We start from the raw sequence: 21061 nt of genomic DNA, 5'->3' as shown, positions 1-21061 counted from the left end.
AGGGTTAACATGTAAACAAATCTATATGAAGCAAGCTCTATGCAGGATAAATAGGAAATAATAAATAGGAATTAAGAGGGTTTGGGGAAGGCTTCCAGTAAATAATGGGATTTTAGTTGGGACTTAAAGGAAGCCAGGGAGGTCAGTGGTCAGAGCAGAGGAGGAAAAGCATTCCAGGCATGTAAGACAGTCAGAGAAAATGCCCAGAGCACAGAGATAGCTACAAGTATAAAAAGTGAAATATTTCATGCTCTCAAGGAGTTTATGTTCTAATAGGAGCTTAGATTCTAATGGGCACTTTACAGAGGTCTGCTAGGGGCAAAATGTCCAGGCTTTGTCAAATTTTCAGAGTGAGCATTTACAACTCCCAAATCTGCAAGTGATACAAATGAGAACTTGATTCATTGTTTGGTTGCTTGTCCAGGATTAATGGTGATGGTGAAAATGTTAATAATGAACGTTAAGCTTAAAAGAACCATGAATACATCGAATCCCCTACCCAATCCTCTCCCTGCCCCAACCAGTAAGTACTTACCAGCCTAAATTCTAAAGGGGAAGGATTTGTTCTTTTGGTTCCTGGGTTCTAAGTGAATCTAGACCTATTGCCTAGAAAATGCACACAATTCTCCAAATGAGAAATCATCTTGTTCACTTTCTCATTCAAGACCAACCTTATCCATAGTTGACTATTTCCTTTTTAAAAATTTGTTATTTATCGAAACGCAGCGTTACCAAGAATACTGCAGGGAAAAACTGTTGCAAGATTAACTTTCCTTCCCCCTAATACTTCTCGAGAGCCAGTAAAGGTAGCAAGGGGAAAATATATTTGCTTATTTATTGTACGAAGTTACATATTTAATTGGAGGGGAAGCCTGGTATAGTGGTTAGAATGCAAACTGTAAGAGTCAGGGAGACCTAGTTTCCAATCCTGCTTCTGACACTAAGTAACCATGGGAAAGTAATTTAAACTCTCTGATCCCTCAGTTTCTTCACCTGTAAAACAGGAATTCAACAACAATTTGACAATTTAATCAGCTACTATATGCTAGGCATGGGAGATACAAAGATGAAACAATCCTTACCCTCAAGGGACTTATATTCTATTGGGAGAAAACAATATGTACATAGAAAACTACATACAAAGGATATAGTTTGTGGGGAAGAGGCCAGCATAAGTCTAGCATGAAGAGCAGTTTGTTAACAATAGAACGGGTATTTTAGAGGGTACAATGGAAGCTTATCATAGACAGGGACCCAGACCTTGAAGGGATGATGGTGAAGACTTTCCACTCTATGGGGAAGACAATATGTACATATGTAACAGAACTGGATGCTGCTACTGTGAAGCTCAGAGGCTAGGACACTTAACCTTATGTTTTCTATTATGGGCCCTTCTCAAATCTGGAATCATGCATTGTATTAGTGCAGATGAGGTTCAGTCCCAGGGCGACTAAATCTCCAGAAAGAGGGGTCAGGCCCTTCTCTTTGCTCATTATCTCTGGTTCTTTGCATCTGGAGCCCCCAGAAAGAGGGTTTCAAGCTTAGATTTAATTCCCTCCAAATATGTCCAGCAGAAAGATCCTCAACATACAATGACCCATAAACAGCAGCTGTCATAGAAATGCTGTTATAATCACCTGGGGAAGTTGAGAAATCATATTATGCAACAGTTTGAAGGACTCCTGAAATGACATCTGACGTCACCTCTCCAGGTACATGTCTAAACAGTTCCTTCTAGATTCATAATGTAGCCAGGTTGGCCAGGGGTTCTGCTAGTGGTCATCCTTTGCAATGCAGAAACTCCTCCTGTTAATCTATATATCCAACCTCAGTTTCTCCCTTGTGGTCACAGTCCAATATCCTGTAATGGTAAGGGAATTTGAAGATCTTCCCTGACCCCTAATAGGCCATGTGGCCTGCTTTGAGCTTTGGCCCAACCCACAGCTTGAGTCCCACAAAGCCCAGAGTGGGAGAAGCTTGCCGAATGGGTAGGGCAAGAAGAGACAGTGAGGTGGAGCTGAGAGAGGAGGCAGAGCAGAGCAGTTAGCTTGACTGAGAGGAGAAATTTTGCCTAGGGGAGCTTGCTTGTGGGGAGGCCTAACAGAGGGAAGATGGTGGTGCTCCCTTTATTGGTAATGTGTACAAACTTCATTGTTACCATGATGGAATTGGTTTTCTGGTATCTCAATAAATATCTTGGTTTCCTCTTTGAAGGAGAGAGTTTATATTTTTTGAATTTACCCTGGAAATATGCATGTACATCCATAGCGGCTGCTTTGGGTATCGCATTGGCATTACACATCCCCCATCTGACCATTAGATGTACCAAACTGGATGTCCCAGGGACATCTCAAACATACCTCAAATTTACAGAATCCCAAGCTGGACTCATTATTTTTCCACCCAAACCCACTCCTATTCTAAACTTTCCTATTTCTATTGAAGGCACCACAATTCTTTTTCACTTACCCAGGTTCATAGTTTCTTAATAATCTCAGACTTCTCACTCTCCCTCACCCTATGTATCCAATCAGTTGCCAAATCTTGTTCCTGTCCCCACAAAACCTCTCAGATCTGATCCCATCACTCCACACACATAACTGCCATCTCATCAACTCTGACCTAAATGAATGTAGCAGGCTCCCAAAGGGTCTCCCCAATTCAAGTCTGTCCCTACCCTGTGTGGAAAGATGAAAGGTAACATTACCTCTGATTTCTTCTATATTGAGTCTACAATGTAATCGACTTTATGCTGTACTAATGTTATAATTGGATCTGCATCCACCTGGATTGAATTAAGCTCAGGCATCCAGCTGGTTCTGCACCCACCTGGCTGAAGTTGAGCTCAGGAATCTAGCTGAGATAGCTTAAAGTTTGTTCAGTTTAAAAGAAAGGTTGTTGTCTCTCATTCTAGCATCCTCTGTGATACTTCATGGATATGTTTGCTTAGCCCCACAAAATGGCCATCCCCAAAAGATATGACTTCTGTCCTTTCCTGTTTTTGTGTAGTTAAAAGTTTTTAATTTTTCAAAGAGACAGCAAGTCTATTGGTTGTGATCTCCTAGCAAAAATTGCCAGATTCTAATGGGCCCCATAAAACAATTAACATTCCTGAATTGTTAGAGAGGCAAGACTATTGGCCTTAACTGAACGCCAGCCCACTTTACCTGAATTCCAACCCATCTTTCTCTATATAGTCAATCAAAACTTTTCTGCCTCAATTTTATAACCTATCACCTTTTCTCCACACCTACCAAGACCCCCTATTTGTTGTGTGTTAATAGAGTGTCCCTTCCTTCTCTGGGCACAGCTGGCTTTGTTGAGGTTACTAGAGGGACCCACTTTGTTAACAGTTAACAGGTCTCTGTTAATAAAGTGATCCAGATCAGAGTCTGTGACACCTTAGTCTACCTTTATTACATTAATTTACTCCTCACACCTGCAAATGGTATTTTCCTTAAGTGTAGATCTGACCAAGTGATACCATCATTCAATAAGTGGCTTTTTCCCTGACGAGGTTGAGGGGTGAAGGGGACCCCAAAATACGGACGGTCCAGGTCGTGCTCGAATGAATTCGACTCAAGCCTTCTTAAAGCCAAAGAAAACAGAGTTTATTAAGGATTCGCCTAATTGGGTTGGCTCTTAAGGAGCCTAAGCTTTTGTAACGCTTGTATTCACAAGCGGGCCAGACACAATCCCAGCTAGACAGAGTCTGAGCTGGATTGCATCTGAGCGCCTTCATGGAGGAGAGATGGAACTTAAATACAGAAAAGAGTATAGGAGGGATCTGAAGGTGGTGGTCTGGCAGTCCAGGGTGATGGGAGGAGGGGGTTAGGAAGGGTCTTGAGGAGAAGTCCAAGGAGGGAATCTAAGGAGGGTCAAAGACTGGAAACAGCTGGAGGCTATCAGGAGATATCAGACAATGGAGGGTTTTGGGTGGGAAGCAGGTGGGGCAATCAAGAAATAACAGACAAAACACACATTTAAGTATGAAAAGCCAGGTTAAGTGAGGGGATTCCAGAGAGCTCAAGGAAGTTCCCAGAGTCTGAACCTCATCATCCGCATTACCTCTAAGATAAAATATAAACTTGTGAATTCCCTCTTTTAGCTTCTAAAATCCTATACAATTTTTTCACTTGTCAGAATCATTTGGCTTTCCAAAATATATTATATATATTTAGACAGTCAATTCATATGTAAATTTGCGGATGCCATTGGTGTTTTTAAGTGCCCTAATAATTTAAAGTGGCTTTTCAAGTTATTCTGAATGATTTTGAAAATAATTTTCTGAAGGAAGGTGACTCAGTCATTGTTTAAAATATCAAAAAGGAAGCTTGCAAAAGCATTTAATAATGTTTATGAAAAAAGTTAAAGAAATTAAATTCAACATTTTTCCATTAAAAACAAAAAACAAAAACCCTAGACTCTTTGGCCCCAACCAGTTTTTCTAGACTCATTAACCATAATTCCCCCTCCCACCTTCTGTAATCCAAACAAATTCTTCTTCTTTCAGTGCTGCCTCCACAGTTCCCCATCTCCGGGTTTTTGCACTGGCTTCTCCCCATACCTGGAAGGTCCTCTCTCTTCACCTCTGCCTCACAGAATTCCTCTGTTCCATAAAGATTTGAGTCAAGCACCATCTTCTACTTGAAGGCTTATCTGAGCCCCCTCCCCCAAATACTGGTGTTTTCTTTTCCAAATTCATTGGGAATCTTAAAGGAGTACAATGAGACAAGGCTTGGGAGTGGATTTGTTATGTATTGATGATCATAAGGAAAGAATGGAAAGAGAGAAAAGGAATCTACAAGGAGGGAATTATCATGTAATAAGGGTGCTTAAGTAAACATCTGTGCAAACCAGGAGGAGAGAATGCCAGAGCTGACCTTAAATTTCTCTCTTTTCAACTTGTCAAGGGAAAGAAAAATACAAGGACATATAATTCACATTTCCTTTCCAATTTTCCCCTCCAGCACTCTCATTCCATTTATAAATACATTTTTAAACTCTTGCTCCATCTCTTCCAATAATCCTAGAACATACAACAAGATATGAATTGATATAAAGCAAGGCTCAGTAACAGAAAAAGCATATAGATGAACTGCAGCTATATTTTAAAAACATTCAAAATTTAAAAAACAAAGTTTTTAAAATTCACAGAGATTTGGAGGATTTGGCAATTTATTTTTCTTGTTTTAAATATTGATCTTATACTGTTAAAAAATTTTAGCAAAAATATATAGCATTTTAGTTGGATAACTTACCATACTTATTAGCTTATTAGTTAGACTTATTAGTCTTATTAGCTAGAAGAGAGCAAACATTCATTAAGTGCCGGTGTCAGGTGCTCTATAATATTAGTCAGTCAATAAACATTTAGGCATCTGCTATGTACCAGGCACTGTGCTAATCAATTAATCAATAAACGTTTATTAAGCACCTACTATGTGAAGTGTGCTGTACTAAGAGCTAGGGATTTTTGTTGTTATTGAGTCATTTTAGTTGTCTCCCACTCTCCCGAGGCCATCAAGGTTTTCCTGGCAGAGATATTGAAGTGGTTTGCCAGTTCCTTCTCCAGCTCATTTGACAGATGAGAAAACTGAGGCAAAGAGGGTGAAGTGACTTGCCCAGGGTCATACAGTTAGTAAGTGCCTAAGGAACTCAGGTCCTCTAACTCTGGGGCCCACCACTCCTTACGGCTGGTGATACAAATATGAAAGAAAAGCTTACGATCTAATTGAGAACACTTTATGAAAAGGATGCTGAAAGAGGGGAGGGGTAATAGGTGAGTGAAATCAGGTCAAGTGAAGACCCCTCAGGCATGAATTCCCCAAAATCTCCACCCTTCCTGCCAAAGCTAAAATAGCTAATGCTCCAGGATGCAGGAGAACCACCTAAGTTCCAGTCATGTGACCTGGTATACCCTTCCCCTTCTCCACCCCTTATGCCACATCAGCATTCTTCCCTTAAGTTCCCTATTTGGTAACAAAAACCCTCGTTGAAGAGCAACAATCCTTTCCATGTTCTTTGTCTCTGGGGTAGATTCCCGCGCTTAGATTGTAAGCCTGAATTCCCAGTCAATGGGAAGAGAGGCTAGTGGGCTTCCCTGTTAGGGACTATAAAAAGCTGTACTCCAGGTGTACTCAGGTGCACTCCCTTGCTGATATCACCCATAGTCTTGTGGAAAGTGCCACTTCTCAAGGGATTGTAATAAATTGTAATAAATTCCTTTTTGCCTTCTACCTTGAGAAGCTTCTGAGTTTAATTTGAGTAAGGGTTGCTGTATCCCACACATAGGGAAGGCACTCATGGTGGAAAAGTCAGAGAAGGTCCAAGGTCATGCAGCCAGGTGAGAAAGGAGGAGATGTTCCCAGCTGAGCTTCCTCATTAAACAGAGGTCTTGGACTTCATGGTTCCATCCTCCGATGAGAGCCTCACCCAATCCTCAGAACAAACTTCTGTGAGGTATTATTTGTTGCCTTATTAATACCTCTGAGGCATTAATAATCCTATCCTACTATTATTCCTATTTTACTATTGAGGAAACTGAGCCAGACAGAGGTTAAATGACGTACCCAGGGTCACACAGCTAGGAAATGCCTAAGGCTAGATTTGAACTCAGGTCTTCCTACCTCTAGGCCCAGCTACTCTATCCAGTGCTCCAGTTAACTGCACAGAGTGCTGGGCTTGGAGTGTGGAAGCCATGGGCTCAAATCCTGATTCTGACACTCTAACTGTGAGACCATAGGTAAGTCACTTAACCTAAGTCTCAGTTTTGTCATCTGTAAAGTGGGGAAATCTTCAATACCTACTTCCATTGTTTATTTAAAATAACTCTAGACAGTATAAAATACCTGGGAGTCCAGGAATTATATGAGCAAGGTTCACTGTTGTCAGTTTCAACAGACATAATATATGTAAAGTGTTTTGAAAACTTTAAGATACCAAATAAAAATAAAAGTTATAATAGCCCCTCCTTCCCAGCGTTGTTGTGAGGATAAAATGAGACTATATTTATTTATAAGGTGTTTGGCAAACCTGAAAGAACTATGTAAATGCTAGCTATTATTACTACTGTTGTTAATTGGAGAATGGCTGAACAAGTTGTGGTATATGAATGTAATGCAATACTACTGTTCTATAAGAAATGATGAGCAGGCAGACTTCAGAAAAATGTGGAAAGACTTATATGAACTGATGCTGAGTGAAGTGAACAGAACCAGGAGAACATTGTACACAGTAACAGTCACACTGTGCAATGATCAATCAGGACTGACTTAACTCTTCTCAGCAATACAGTGATCCAAGACAATCCCAAAGTGTTAAAAAAAAAAAATAACATTGCTTATGCTAACATTAAATATCATTTTTGGACTTTTAATAAGGGTCAAAACCTGAACTAATCAATCAGACTTCTTTGTTTTGCTCTAAAAATGCCCTTTTCTGTGTCAGCAATTTAAAAGACCTGTTTATGACAGGATGCCTACAACTAGAGTGGTAAGATTCTTCTTTATCTTGTTTCACAGAGACATATGCTATACAGAGGAAACTCAGATATCCTGGGATTGTAAATTCCATCTGACACTACTTTTTTAGTTGTCTTATCTCACTGAATTTACAACTTATACAATTAAGAAAATTCCTTTCTCATGGCAAAGTGTATTTAAGCCTGGTCATTCTTGTATCAGACAGTCAGAAGTTTCATGTAACTGCTAGTTTTAAGAGAACAAACAATATGAATTTAACCTGTTTGCCTCTTTTAACCAAATTTCCTGGTCAACACTTATAATCACTATTTTTTAAAAACCTGTGTGTACAGTAACAGCAACATTGTTCAGTGACTAACTGATAGACTTAGCTCTTCTCAGCAGTGCAAGGATCTAAGACAACTCCTAAAGAAACACAATGGAAAATGCTGTCCACATCCAGAGAAAGAACTTTGGAATCTGAATGAAGATGGGAAGCAGACTAGTTACTCTCTCTCTAGTTTCTTCTTTCTCATTGTTCCTCCCATTGGTTCTAATTTTTCTTTACAATATGACTAATGTGAAAATATGTTTAATATGAATGTATATGTAGAGACTTTATCAGATCGCACGTCTTGGGGAGGGAAAGGGAAGAGAAGGAGAGGAAATTTAAAACTCAAAATCTTATGGAAGTGAATGTTGAAAACTTAAAAATACATTAATTAATTAAAAAAAATAAAAACCAAAACCTGTGTGTATATTAGATGCAGGCCCTTGTGATGTGGAAGTTCCTGATACTTAGCTCTCTTCCTGAAAAAACAGAAAGGAAAGCAAAAAAAAAGGGAGGGGGCAGGGGGAGCAGAGGAGTTGCTGCTTTCTAAGGGAGGCATTTCCTGAGAGCTAAAGGGCCCAGAAGCTGGCATCATAGCCACAGAAGGTCAGAGATGGCTGGGACCTTAGCAATATCCAGCCCAACCCCCTTTCATTCTACAGATGAAGAAACCAGAGAGGCTAAGCTATTGGTCCAAGATCATTCAGATCCTAAGTAACAAGCCAGGAATCTCTGAGAAGGTTGCCCTGGGAGGATTTTCAGAAAATTCCTCTTTATCTTTTCTCCCAGATGGATCCTTTCAGGTCACTTAGGTTCTCCATCTTGTTTGTTCCATAGACCCCTTGGGCAGTCTGGCGAAGCCTAGGGATCCTTTCTCAGAACTGTGTTTTAAATTGCATTGAATATGAAAACCATTTTATATTGAAATATTATAATTAACATAATTATATATTGCATCATACATATAAAGGAAACAACTTATATTGAAATAAAGGTAATTTTTTTCTTTACCCATACAAGTTCATGAAACCCTTGAAATCCATCCATGGACCTTTTTAATAATAAATGTGGATTGATTCATGGACTTTGGCGAGGGCTGGGGTGGGGCGTTGGGGGGTGGGAGATAGACACGGCCTCAGGTTAAGAACCCCTGAACTAGTCCAACCCCACCCCGTTTTACAAATGAGGAAACTGATGTCCAGAAACACGAAGTGATTTGTCCAAGGTATCGGTGTGAACAGAGGTGGGAATCGTGACACCTGGTTTCTAATTAGGTAGCATTTATTAAGCACCATCTACTACAGTGCGAGGCATTGCGCTGAACTGGGGATACTAGAAAAGCCCCCAAACTTCCCTACTTTCAAGGAGTTCCCAATCTATCGGACTTTCTCTATCTGGTTGAATGAAGAATGAATGAATGAATGAATGAATGAGTGAATGAGTGAATGAATGAATGAGTGAATGAGTGAGTGAATGAGTGAATGAATGAGTGAATGAGTGAGTGAATGAGTGAATGAGTGAATGAATGAGTGAATGAGTGAATGAGTGAATGAATGAGTGAATGAGTGAGTGAATGAGTGAATGAGTGAATGAGTGAGTGAATGAGTGAATGAATGAATGAATGAGTGAATGAGTGAATGAATGAGTGAGTGAATGAGTGAATGAATGAGTGAATGAGTGAGTGAATGAGTGAATGAATGAATGAATGAGTGAGTGAATGAGTGAATGAATGAGTGAGTGAATGAGTGAATGAATGAGTGAATGAGTGAATGAGTGAGTGAATGAGTGAACGAGTGAATGAATGAATGGAGGGACACTTACAAGCACTCACGGTGCACAAAGCACCCGGTTGAGCGCTGGGGGATCCTAATAGCTCAGAGATCTAAAAAGGGGCGGGGTGTGGCGGCAAGGGCTTGGATTAAATCAATCAGTAAATTGACCGTTCGCTCAGTCACCTTCGGTGTGCCAGGCACTGTGCTAAACCCTGGGGAAATGGCAAAAAATAGTGCCTGCCCAAGGAGCTCCCCATCTAATCGTGACCACACACGACAGTCGCCTCTAACTCCAGCTCGATCGCGATCTTACGCGCGTCGTGACTTTGGACAAGTCTCCTCTCTTGGACCGGCTTTCCAGTGCTTTGTAACAGCAAGGCGAGCAGGGACGCAAGGTGCGGGAACGTTTCGGGGCCAGCTACAAAGCGCCAGAGCACCCTCTCCCCTCGGACAGTCGGGTTATTAAGAAAGTCCCTACCGTCCAGCTCCGCGTTTCTCCTGAGGCCTTGGGATGGCCCCCGCGGGCCACCATCCACGCGGCTGACAAGGGGGCGGGACCAACCCTGCACTGAGGATAATGGCGGCTCCTATTGGGGGAATGAGACTAAGGGGGCCGCCATATTTAGTAAGGCAGCTCTCTCCAGGAGGAGGACTTCCGGGGATCGGGTTTGGGGCTCTGGCTCTGGAGGATCCTGGGAAATCTCTTGGTCCCGCACATGCGCAGTGAGTGAGTCGTCAGTTTCTTTTTGTGTGTGGGCGTTTTTCTTCGTTTCCCACGTGTCTGCCTCGGGGTGGCTGGTGAGCCGGCTCTCGTGGGTACCAGTGGGCCCGTCTCGGCTGTCGGGGGATGGAGGCACCACCGCCGTTCTACACCGAAGGAGATGAAGAGGTCTGAGTAATCGCGGCTCCTTTCTCTGCTGGGTGGGGGGGTCATTAAACCCCCTTTCACAGACTGGGAGAGTGGGGAGGGGCTGAGCCTGGGGTGCAGCCCCGGCCTCCAAGTCTGGTACTGAAACGGTGTTCTCGACCCGCTTCCCAGGACCGGTTGGACTAGGGTTTGAATCCCAGACCCGCGACTGATGAGCCCAGGGACAGCGGGTGAGTCTCCTTCCCCTTGTAGGCTTGACTTTTCTGAAAGATGTAGGAGAAGGTTGTACTGGGCGGCCCTAACGTTCTCCTTCACAACCTGCCCCTTCCCTCCTTTTCCAGGATCCTTGCACTCCTTTTATCATATTCCCCTCCGAGTACTCTGCGATCCAGTGATGCTGGGCTCCTGGTGGTTCCTAGAGTGCAGCACGCCATCTCCCGACTCGGGGCATCTCTCCTGGCTGCCCCCCTCGCTTAAAATTCTCTCCTTCCTCGTCTCTGCCTCCTCCCCTGACCTTCTGCAAAAGCCTTTCCCAGCTTTCCTTAATATTGGTTAATTATCTCCAGTTTCTCCCTCTCCTCCTTCTCCCTCTCTCCCTCTCCCTCCCTCTCTCCCTCTCTCCCTCTTTCTCCCCCCTCTCCAGTTGGCATGGTGTCTCCCCCATTACACTCTGAGGTCCTTGAAAGCAGGGACTTTTACTTTTCTTGGGAGCCCCAGTTCTTAACTCAGTGCCATGTACTTATTCGTACTTGACCTGACTTGATTCCCCATCCCGCCTCTTTCTGCCACGCTGGCTGTCTCAGGTCTCATAACCAGACCTGTTCTGGGTAGAATACAACCCCGGTTCTATTTAATCGCATTCTCCCTAGATATGTCAGGTTTTTATGTCCCCACTTCAGGCATGCTGCAGCCTAATTCATCCCTTTCATTCTACCTCCTGTCTTCAGGTTCCTCAAACTTTGTCATTTAGTCTCACTTCCTGACCTCTCAGTTCCTCACCATCATTGACTTTCACCATTCCACTTCAGCTACACAGGGATTGGGTCAAATATTATCATTCCATGGTTCCCCCAGACTGGATCACTCAACCCCACAAACAACCCTTTACCCCACAAAATAGACTATGTTGTTGTTCAGTCATCCAACTCTTTATTACCCTGTGGACCAAACTGTCCATGGGGTTTTCTTGTCAATTATACTCCAGTGGTTTGCCATTTTCTTCTCTAGTGGATTAAGGCAAATGGGATAAGAGACTTGCAGAAGGGTCACTCAGCTAGTAAGTATCTGAGGTCAAATTTGAACTCAGGTCATACCGACTCCAGGTCCGGTACATTATTCACTGAGTCGTCTCACTGCCCTTAGGAATTCTAGGAATACTATGCTCCAGACATTGGTCATTGAACCCATGGGAATTGAGATCACCAAATAAGAGTGTGTAGAGAGAAAAGAGGGTCAAAGAGAGATCCTTGGGATACAACACAGTGGTTATTTTGCGAGTGATCTTTCAGCAAAGGAGACAGAAGCAATGGTCACAGAAGGAAGAGAACCAGAAAGGGAAAATAGTATTGTGAAAACCCAGAGGAAAGAGTTTCCAGGAGGAGATGGTGGTAAACAGTGCCAGAGTCTGCAGAGAGGTCAAGAAGGATGAAGACTGAGAAAAAGGTGTTAGATTTGGCATTTAAGAAATCACTGATGATTTTGGAGGGTTATTTCAGTGAAATGATGAGGCCTAGAGCTAGAATATAAAGAATTAAAAAGTGAGAGGAGAGGATGCAGAGGCACTGAGGACAGACAATCTAGGGGTTTCATTGAGAAGGGGAGGAGGTAGGAGGATTGCAGGGATGGTAGTTTTTGGTTTTTTTTAAGACCAAGGAAGACTTGGGAGAGTTTGTTAGTAGCAGGGAAGAAGCCAGGAAATAGGCTGCAATTGGAGATTAGAAAGAGTAGGTTGATAGTGGGACCACTAAGCTGGAAATGACAGAGGGAGATGGGATAAGGGTACCTATGGAGGAGTTGGCCTTGACAAGAAGAGCCTCATCTTCATCCCAGACTGGAGAGAAGGAGGGGGATGTTTGTTGAAAGGATGTGAGATGGGGAGGAGGGGAGCTCTCTGAGAATGGCCTCCGTTTTTTCAGCCTCTCAGTTGAAAGGGTTTGGAAAACAGTTGGGAAGCTTGAGAAGAGAAGGTTTGGAACAGCCGCCCAGGAGTGGGATAGAGAATCAGTTAGGAAGGATTTTAAAGGAGTGTCTTGTAGCATTGGGGCAGCTAGGTGGCATAGTGTGCCAGACCTGGAGTCACAAAGACTCTTCTTTCTGAGTTCAAATTTGGCCTCAGACAATTACTAGCTTTGACTTTTGGCAAGTCCTTTAACCCTGCTTGCCTCAGTTTTCTCATCTGTAAAATGAGCTAGAGAAGGGAATGGTGAACCACTCCAGAATACTCCAGTATGTCTGCCAAGAAAACCCCAAATGGGATCACAAAGAGTCAGACTGAATAACAACAACAAAAACTTGTAGCATTTAAGGCCTATCTGAGCTTAACTAGCAGAAAGCTGTAGTGGATGCAGTCTGCAGTTTTGTAAAGACCTCCAGCTTTATTCAGTAGCAGAAGGGGAGAAGGAAGCAGATGGTGGAGGCGATCCAGGATTGGGGTTGATCCCCCAAGAAGATAATGACTTTCCCCTTTGGATCACACATAGGTAATGCTTTGCATCTCTTAATGTACCTGTTCAACATTGTTCGTTTTTGTTACTTTTGTGTCTTATCCTAGACTTGAGTTTCATGAGGGGAGCGATCAGAACTGATTTAAATCATTTCTCCCTCAAAGAATAGCACGGTGGATGCCCTGCCTGTGTTAGGTGCCCAATGGAAATCTGCTGACTGAATAAATTGTGCTCAGAGGGGAAACCAGAACCTTCAGCACGTGAGCCCTGCAGACAGACTCCTGTGACAGAGAGTTTTGCTGAGGACAGACTTGGTTTTGAATCCCTTTTTACTCCCCTGTTGCCCCTTCTCTCAGGCTTGTGGCCCCATGAAAGCTTTTGTGTAGTGTTCCACTGATTAGAGAAAGAAAACATGTCTTTCTCATCTTTGTTTCATAGGAACCGAGACCTGAGAATTGGACACGAGCCCTGCACGCAGATGGATTTCCCTGACAATCTCTTTCCCACGTTCTTTTTGCCTGGCCCCCCTGGCCTGAATGATTCCCCTGGCTTGTATCTGGCCCCTGCTTGGAGTGACTGTATGCAGCTGCTGAAGCCCCCCCAGACCCAGGATCCATCGGTAGGAGCAGCCCCAGAGCCCTTTCTGGGGAACTGTTGTCTGGACAGTTGGTAGTTGGTACACAAGGTGCTAGTCACTTCTGCTTGGCCACAGGGATGTCTGATGTCCTGGGCACCCCAGAGACTTGAGGAACTTCTCATCCTTAGTTCCATAATAAAAGGAGAATAGTATTACCTGTGCTCTCTAGAACCTCATCAAGATCATAGATTTGGACCTGGGAGGGACCTCTGAGGTTGTCTTTATTTTACAAGTAAAGAATCACAGACATCAAGTGGCCTACTAAGTGTCAAAGCTGGGTTTTGAAAGCGGGTCCTCCGACTCCAGATCCATCGCTAGTTCACACCTTCCCTAGAGGGACAGGAAATGTTTAGATGTAAAGGATTTGATCTAGTTCAGCATTAATAATTTACAAGAACTGAATGGGTCCTCCACCCTTTAATCTAGAAGTATAAGGGATCTGAGAGGCCACAGAGTCCAAATCCCTCATTTTACAGATGAGGAAACTGAGACCCAGAGAAGAAAGATGACTTTCCTCAGATCACTCAGGTAGTAAGTGTCAAAGAGGGTATTGGAATCCAGGTGCTCTGACTTCAAAACTGATGATCTTTCCACCCTACCACCCTCTCCCACAAAATGGAGATTAACCTTGATACTACAAGTGTGGTCTACTGGAGTCTTTCCTTGTCCCCCAGGTTAACCCCCCCCAGCATGAGACATCGTATGTGACAAAGTGGGGAAGATGGAAGTCTGACACTCCTGGACCTCTGCCCTTCCTGCGCCCTGGTCCTGGTGAGGGGTCCTCTTTTTCTGTTCCTACCCCAACCCTACTTGCTGCTTTCTGACAACCCACCAAGTCCTTCCTCCCACCCTATTTTATTGGGGTACAGCCCCTGGATCCCAGCCTAAAGCTCCTTCTACGGAAGTTTCATTTAGCAGCAGCTGTTTGAACCACAGGCTCTCATCTCAAAGCCCAGTGTTGTCAGATATACATGTTTCCTACCATGGACAAGGAAATTAGAATGCTCCTACCAGATTCCTGGGATTGCCTCTTAGACTTTTATCTACCTTCTTAGGACTTCCTCCTCAATGTATTCTCAGACTTCCCTCCCAGCTCAGCTCCCTTTGCCAAGAACCTTGGGCCCCTTCTCCCTAATCTCCCTAATTTTCCCTTCAGACCTCTGGAACCCTGAGCTGACCCCCCGAGATTTGCTCTTCCAGGGGAGACTGAGGCGTCCATTTGGGGCCAAAGCGACAGTAGATGTTATGGAGCAGGTAAGTGGGCATTGGGTCTTTTGAGGGTTACTCTGGGCTCTGATCTTGGCCCTTGCCACATGTGGTCACTGTCCTTTTCTTTGTCCCCCTCTCAGCTCAACCAGTTCTTGTGGGATCATGGGGACATTGCCTTTGGGCCCCTAGGAAAGCTGCTGCAGGAGGACTTTAACCTGGGAAAAGCAAAGGTAAATTTGACGATTGGACAACTGGTAAAAGTGACCCCTGGCTGGCTGCAGTTGACCCCTAGTGACACAGGGAAGTGATGGGCAAACTGGCCAGAGGCAAGAAGTAACTGAAGCTTTCTCTCCAGAAATCCCGCAAGGACAGGACGGTGATGAATGCAGAACGGTTGCTCCAGGACCTCAGTGGACACCAGCCCAAGGGGCAAGTGACCCAAGGAGAAGAAGGGGGCGTACTGTTAGTCAAAACTGTGGGGTTCTAGGATTGGGAAGAAAGGAGAGTCAAGAGGTGGGATCAGCTGTCTACCAACTTTCTTCTCTGGTCACCCTCCTATGCTAACTTAGTGGGTACAATGGTAGCCCTGGGTTTGAGTCCCAGCTCTAAGCCTTAGTTTCCATATTGTAAAATGGGGATGATAATCCTTACACAACCTACTTTGAAAGGTTGCTGTAAGAACAGTTGCTTTATGATTTGTTCAGTGTCCTGGAAAGGGTGATCTGGTATTATTTTTAATGGGATCTTTCATCTCCCAGGTGCCCCTGGGCCCACTTGAGCACCCGTCAGCGACGATTCTCCCTCCTGGGGGGCACAGTGCTGGCTGAGGAAGTGGAAGGTCTGCTTGGGGGTTTGCTGCATGAGGAGCTGGAGACCCGCTGGAAGGGGCTACTGCTGGATGAAACTTCTACAGGCGGGGCTCTCGCTTGGGTCCCAGGGGCTAAACCCCATGTTGGGCAGCTGGTCTACCCTACTGGGCAAGCCTACAACCAGCTGAGTATCCTTCTGTGGGAAGGAGGAAGGAGACTGGCTTATCCTCTCTGACCAGGGACTTATTCCCTGATAGGGGGAAGGAGAAGGGTACAGGAGGCCTGGGAGGGATCAGTTGTAGAGCTAATGAGCCTGCAGTGAGCTGGTCACATGTAGAATGCTTGGTGTGTGATCCAAGTGCCTGGGCTGGATTTCAGACTCTAAGTGGCTTAGAGTAAATGGTTTCAAAGTTCCCTTCTAGACCTTGATCCTAAATTTGAAGACTGCCTTAACTGGCCTCTCAGACTTCCAGAAGGTAAAACTGTTCAGCACCCGCAAACCCCAGGCTGTTGGGGACCCAACCCAAATCTTGCTCCAGGGACCAGTCCGGCAGGTGGTGACCCGCACAGTCCAGGGGGAAGGTGAGACCCGTAAACATCTGGTTCAGTGGCCCCATTTTCCATTCCCCCCCCACCCCAGCCTGGACTGATTGTCAGGGATGCTTCCTGATTTAGCTCCTGAGTCCCCTTTCTCCCCCTGCCCCATCCCAGCCAGCAGAGTGTGTGACTATTTTCAGCTAACTCCTACTCTTTCCTCAGCTCTGCTGGCTGTCCGCTCTGATCATCACTGTGCTGTGTGGCAGGTCAGTCGTCAAGGGCATCCTGAGCCCCTGCAGGTGCTGGGTACAGAGAAGGGAGCCACAGGAATCAGCCTCAGGTGAGGTGGGCACTTGGGATATAGACTGCAGAAAGGAATGGAAAAGGGGATGCCTATGCTAACCTCACTCCCTCTATACCTGCAGCCCTCATCTTCCTGGAGAGCTGGCAGTCTGCACTCGCTCAGGAGCTGTGTGTCTGTGGAGCCCCCAGAATGGGTAATGTTCACCCCTAGGCCTCCCAGTCTAGTCTTTCCCCCTGTCCCCTACTCTAAAGACTATCTATCCCAGGCGTGGCTGCCAGCATCCTCAGTCAGACACACCCCAGTAAACCTAGGCATCTTAAATATACCTCTCCTGTTAGCCACCAAGAGTGAGGCACATTCTCTTCTCCCCAAGGCTGAAGCAAATATACAAAGACCCTGAAACCCTTGTCTTCAAGGACTCTTCTTCGTGGCGCTGGGCAGACTTCACTGCTCACCCCCGTATGCTGACTGTCGCTGACCGCACTGGAGTCAGACTCACAGATGTTCGGGTATGGGGCAAGGATTATAATTTTCACTGACCACGTAGGGTATCAGGGGTATCCAGATGGGTGAGCAGGCTCTGGGGCACAGGGAGGTGACCTCTTGTCCCTGTGTCTGACTTCAGGGTCCCTCAGGCTGTGGTGAGTTCCTTTTTCGTGTAGGGGCTGAAGCCTCATGTCAGCGAGGGGAGCGTATCTTATTGGCTCAGTACTTGGGGACATCCAGTCCGGTCTCCCTGAGTCCCACCCTTCATCTCATCTGTACACAGGTAAGTGAGATTCCCCCTATGGAGACACCTTCCTCTAATCCCAGTGTCCCTTCTCTCAGATCTGACTCCCTCATTCCCCAAAGTCCCCAGGATATGTCCATGCAGAGTGGGTGCTGCCCACCTGACTTGAGTCACCATACCCTCAGTTCTCTCTCTACCTGCTGGACGAGCGTTTACCTCTTGTGCCAATGCTGAAGTGGAACCATGCACTTATGTCACCTCCACTGCTGGCTGAGCTCCTGCCCCCACCCTGTCCTGGGGCACCTTTTCCCTTGCTGCTCGGAGGACTTGGGGGCCATCTTCGGATGTTGCATCTCTCAGGTGAGGCCTGGGGCTGAGACCAGCAGGACCCAGTGACGGTGCTTGGATTGGTGTCTCTGGTCAACTCCCCATGCTCCTCTTTTTCCTCAGGAGGGTCCAGTCACACCCCTCAGCTAGCAGCACCACCACAGTCACTCCCTTCACTTAGTGACTCACTCCCTGGCTTTCCAGTCCTTGAGCCACATGGTCAGCAGCTGCTGCAGGACCGTCTTAAGGCCCCTCTTATGGGTATGTTGAGGGACATACTGATGGAGATGGGAGGGCAAGAGGGAACGGGGAATGGGGATAAAGACATCCCCCACATGGGATGTTTCATGGTTAGCAATCTGTTGTCCAAGTTCAGCAGCTCAGGATTTGGGATCCTCTTCACCGATCTTTCCCCAGGCTTGGCTGCTGTTGTACCTCCAAGTTGTCCCAGTCCCACCATGCTGCTGTTCCAGCTCTCAGCTGCTGGAGATGTTTTTTATCAGCACCTCTGGCTCCAGCCAGACACCAATTCCAAAAGTGCTGACTCTCTCCAAAATAGTAAGTCTTGCACTGACCATACTGATGATCCAGGCCTCCATTCTCATGACCAGTCTTCTGCTACCTCATCCTTGGACACAGCTCCTGACTCTGGTGCTGTTTCCTGGAATCCTCAGGCTGTTGCTTGCTGCCGCCGTTGGTTGAAAACCCTACTACAAGTTCCCCCAGCCCTCCCTCCTTGGACACCCCCTACTTTCTCCCAACACCCTCTCCGATGGTTGAGGGAGGAAGTGAAAGGGAAGGTCCGAGAGGGCCTACAGGCTGCCATGAATGAAGGCCGGCTGCTGCAACAAAGGGACCTGGGCCCCCTCCCTCCCTCAGATCCTCCCCCTGCTCATGAGCCCTTTGGTCCTGAGAACAAATTGACTGAACGTTTGGAAGCATTCTGGGAGGGGAAGGGAGCCATTTGGTGGGACAGCCAGCAAGGCAGTACCCAGGTGCCAAGAAAGCGGCCATCACGGGAGAAGAGGCGGACCCAGCTTTCCAGCTCTTTCTCCTCTATCAGAGCCACCTCTGACTTCTCTGACATGGATAGTCACCATGGGACTCCTAGCCCTCTCCACAGGATGTCTGAAGCTTCTCAGTCTCAGGAGCTGTCTCAGGAGCCATGGGCTCGGAATGTACCCCGTGAGCGTCGGCAAACACTTCGAGACTACCTTGCAGTCCTCCCTTCTCCAGAATCAGAAAACTGCTCTTCCCCCCGATCCCAGAATCGAAGCAGCCAGACCCTGCCCACCTCAGAGCCAATGAGCCACTCAGTACCACGCTCCCAGGATCCAAGGACCCAGACCCCTCTTCGCCCTCACCAAAGGAACTCCTCTGCCCTCTGCTCTCAGAATTCAGGCATCCGGAGCTTGCCCTCCCGTCACACTCCTTCGCTTGCAGGCTCACAACCCCTCAAGAAAAAACCCCGTATGGGCTTCTAAGGACTTTTGTGGATTGTAGGATCCTCAGAAATCCTGGCCTTCATGGGATTGTAGCTTTAGACTAGAAGGAATCTAGTCCAGCCTCCTCATTTTATAGATGAGAAATCTGAAGCCCAGAAAGAGTTGTATAAGTGTTAAAGACCATTACTCAATTCTGCTTCCTTTATTACCGTACAGAGTTGAAAGCTTACTGTGTCTGGCTCCACCATTGAATAGATGGATCAGTCCTGGTGTTCAGGAATAGCTTCCAACTCACTTTGTCTGGAAAAGTCCAAATCTCACCCATTTGCTTTAATACTAATCACTCTGTAAGTTCATGAAAGATCACTGGAAGATCCTCTACCCTCTCTTTATGCCCTGGTTCTGACACTTTCTCACTGATTACTGAAAGCTGGGTCAGTTAATTAGACCATTCGGCCTTGAGTTTTTCTTTTTCATAGTACCAGAGCCAAATGGGAAGAGTTTCCCAGGGGACACACAGACCCTCTGTAGTTGGCACCATAGTGCCCATGAGACAGTACATGAAGGCTCCTTGGGCAAAGTCTCAGTTTCACCAGAGACAATAGATATATTTGAGGGACTTTGAAAACTCAGTCTGAGGAGTGTGAATGAGAAGCCATGTCGTAGCCATTGTCTAATGTTTCTCCATTAGCATTGACTCAATTTTCAGACTCTGAGCCTTTAAAATTTTACATTTCCTATGTTTAGCTAACTCCCTTATTCAGAATGACCTGGTAATCCCTTCACTATGACCTTCAAGGTAATGAGTCCATATGGAGACTCAAAACTCCCCACATTCCAGCTTTCAGATTTGGGCAGCTAACACAAGCTCATCCATCTCCTATGTCTGGCCTGACCATCTGGACTCTTGGACATCACCATGAGCTGATAACGGAGGAAAAAGGCAAGATATGCAGGGCACTGTTACTTAAAATGTATGAGAAAATGTAGAGAAAAAAGAAGTCTTAGTTATATGAAAATATTATGCCTTAAAGAAGCCAAAGGAATATAAATTAAAAACTAAATTGTGTATTTGTTGTCATGTGGAATGATTTTGCAAGGAACTGATAGATGGAGATTAAGACACTTCTCTGGAAGAAAAGTATAAGCTGATACAGAGGCCTTATAATAACCTAGTTATTTTTCAGTGTTTTCTACATAAAATAGTACTGAAAAAATATTTGCTGATTAATGCCAGGGCTGGTGGCAAGACTATTTTTTTTTTTATAAATGATCTGATGAAAGAAGCTCCCAGGTAACTTAACAAAATACATAAAATAATTGGTATATAAATACAACTTCATGACACTATATGGCTAAGGACAAATGAAAAGTTCATCATTGGGCCATCCCAATATTTAAAAAATGCTACTTAGATTACAGATTTAGTGCAATTCTGTTAAACTCAGAAAGGCTCATCTTTGATGTAATACAACACCCAGCCTTGGGCAGATTGTGCAGTTAGTCAACAAGTTGGGGACTCTTTCTTATTTCCTTATTATTCTTTTTTCTTCCAATGTTGTGATCAATAACCTATTGTAGTGTATGGCATAAAGCATGGCTATACACTAATTTCTTGCCATATTGCTATTCAATTTTCTTGACTTTTTATTGAATAATGATACTTCTCCCTTTACAAGTTTTATTTCTTTAAGAAGATTGAATGGCTGTTATTAGTTAGGCTATGGAAAGAAAAATTTGAGACAGAATGTTGAGCATTCGAAATCAGTAGCTACTGAATCAATCAACAAACACTTATTAAATACCCCAAATGTGCCCAACACAATGCTAGACACTGGGGGACACAAAAACAAAGTGAAAAAGTGCCTGCTCTCAAGGAGCTTAAATTGTTGGGGAAGAGACTGATAACCAATCAATATCATTATTATTATTTAGCTTTCATAAAGGTATATTTACTGAGATGTAT

The 21061-nt window shown here is 44.9% G+C and overlaps 1 protein-coding gene across 2 annotated transcripts; it reads left to right on the top strand.

Moving 5' to 3' along the window:
- Positions 1-10305: 10305 nt before the first annotated feature.
- Positions 10306-20164, top strand: TAF1C (TATA-box binding protein associated factor, RNA polymerase I subunit C). Of its 2 annotated transcripts, XM_072636183.1 has the most exons (15): positions 10306-10664; positions 13536-13716; positions 14409-14505; positions 14891-14988; positions 15084-15173; positions 15299-15372; positions 15702-15940; positions 16218-16334; positions 16512-16629; positions 16715-16786; positions 16967-17102; positions 17219-17362; positions 17509-17683; positions 17774-17911; positions 18068-20164. In XM_072636183.1, the coding sequence occupies exons 2-15, from the start codon at positions 13576-13578 to the stop codon at positions 19132-19134; spliced, it is 2706 nt and encodes a 901-aa protein (XP_072492284.1). In that variant the 5' UTR covers positions 10306-10664; positions 13536-13575; the 3' UTR covers positions 19135-20164. The 2 variants fall into 2 exon arrangements, with proteins under 2 accessions (XP_072492284.1, XP_072492283.1); XM_072636182.1 differs by lacking the exon at positions 10306-10664 and having other exon boundaries at positions 13429-13716.
- The last annotated feature ends 897 nt before the right edge of the window (positions 20165-21061 follow it).

The sequence above is a fragment of the Notamacropus eugenii genome, chromosome 1 (assembly GCF_028372415.1).
Source record: "Notamacropus eugenii isolate mMacEug1 chromosome 1, mMacEug1.pri_v2, whole genome shotgun sequence".
In the NCBI taxonomy this organism is placed as follows: Eukaryota; Metazoa; Chordata; class Mammalia; order Diprotodontia; family Macropodidae; genus Notamacropus; species Notamacropus eugenii.
The sequence above is the reverse complement of the archived record's forward strand: the minus strand, read 5'-3'. Positions and strand labels throughout refer to the sequence as shown.

Bases quoted from the DNA above. Each gene is read 5' to 3' on its own strand.
- TAF1C (XM_072636182.1), top strand. From the start codon at position 13,510: ATGTCTTTCTCATCTTTGTTTCATAGGAACCGAGACCTGAGAATTGGA. The intron at 13,717-14,408 runs GTAGGAGCAGCC...CTTGTCCCCCAG, and splicing joins CCCAGACCCAGGATCCATCG to GTTAACCCCCCCCAGCATGA. The intron at 16,630-16,714 runs GTGAGGTGGGCA...CTATACCTGCAG, and splicing joins GCCACAGGAATCAGCCTCAG to CCCTCATCTTCCTGGAGAGC.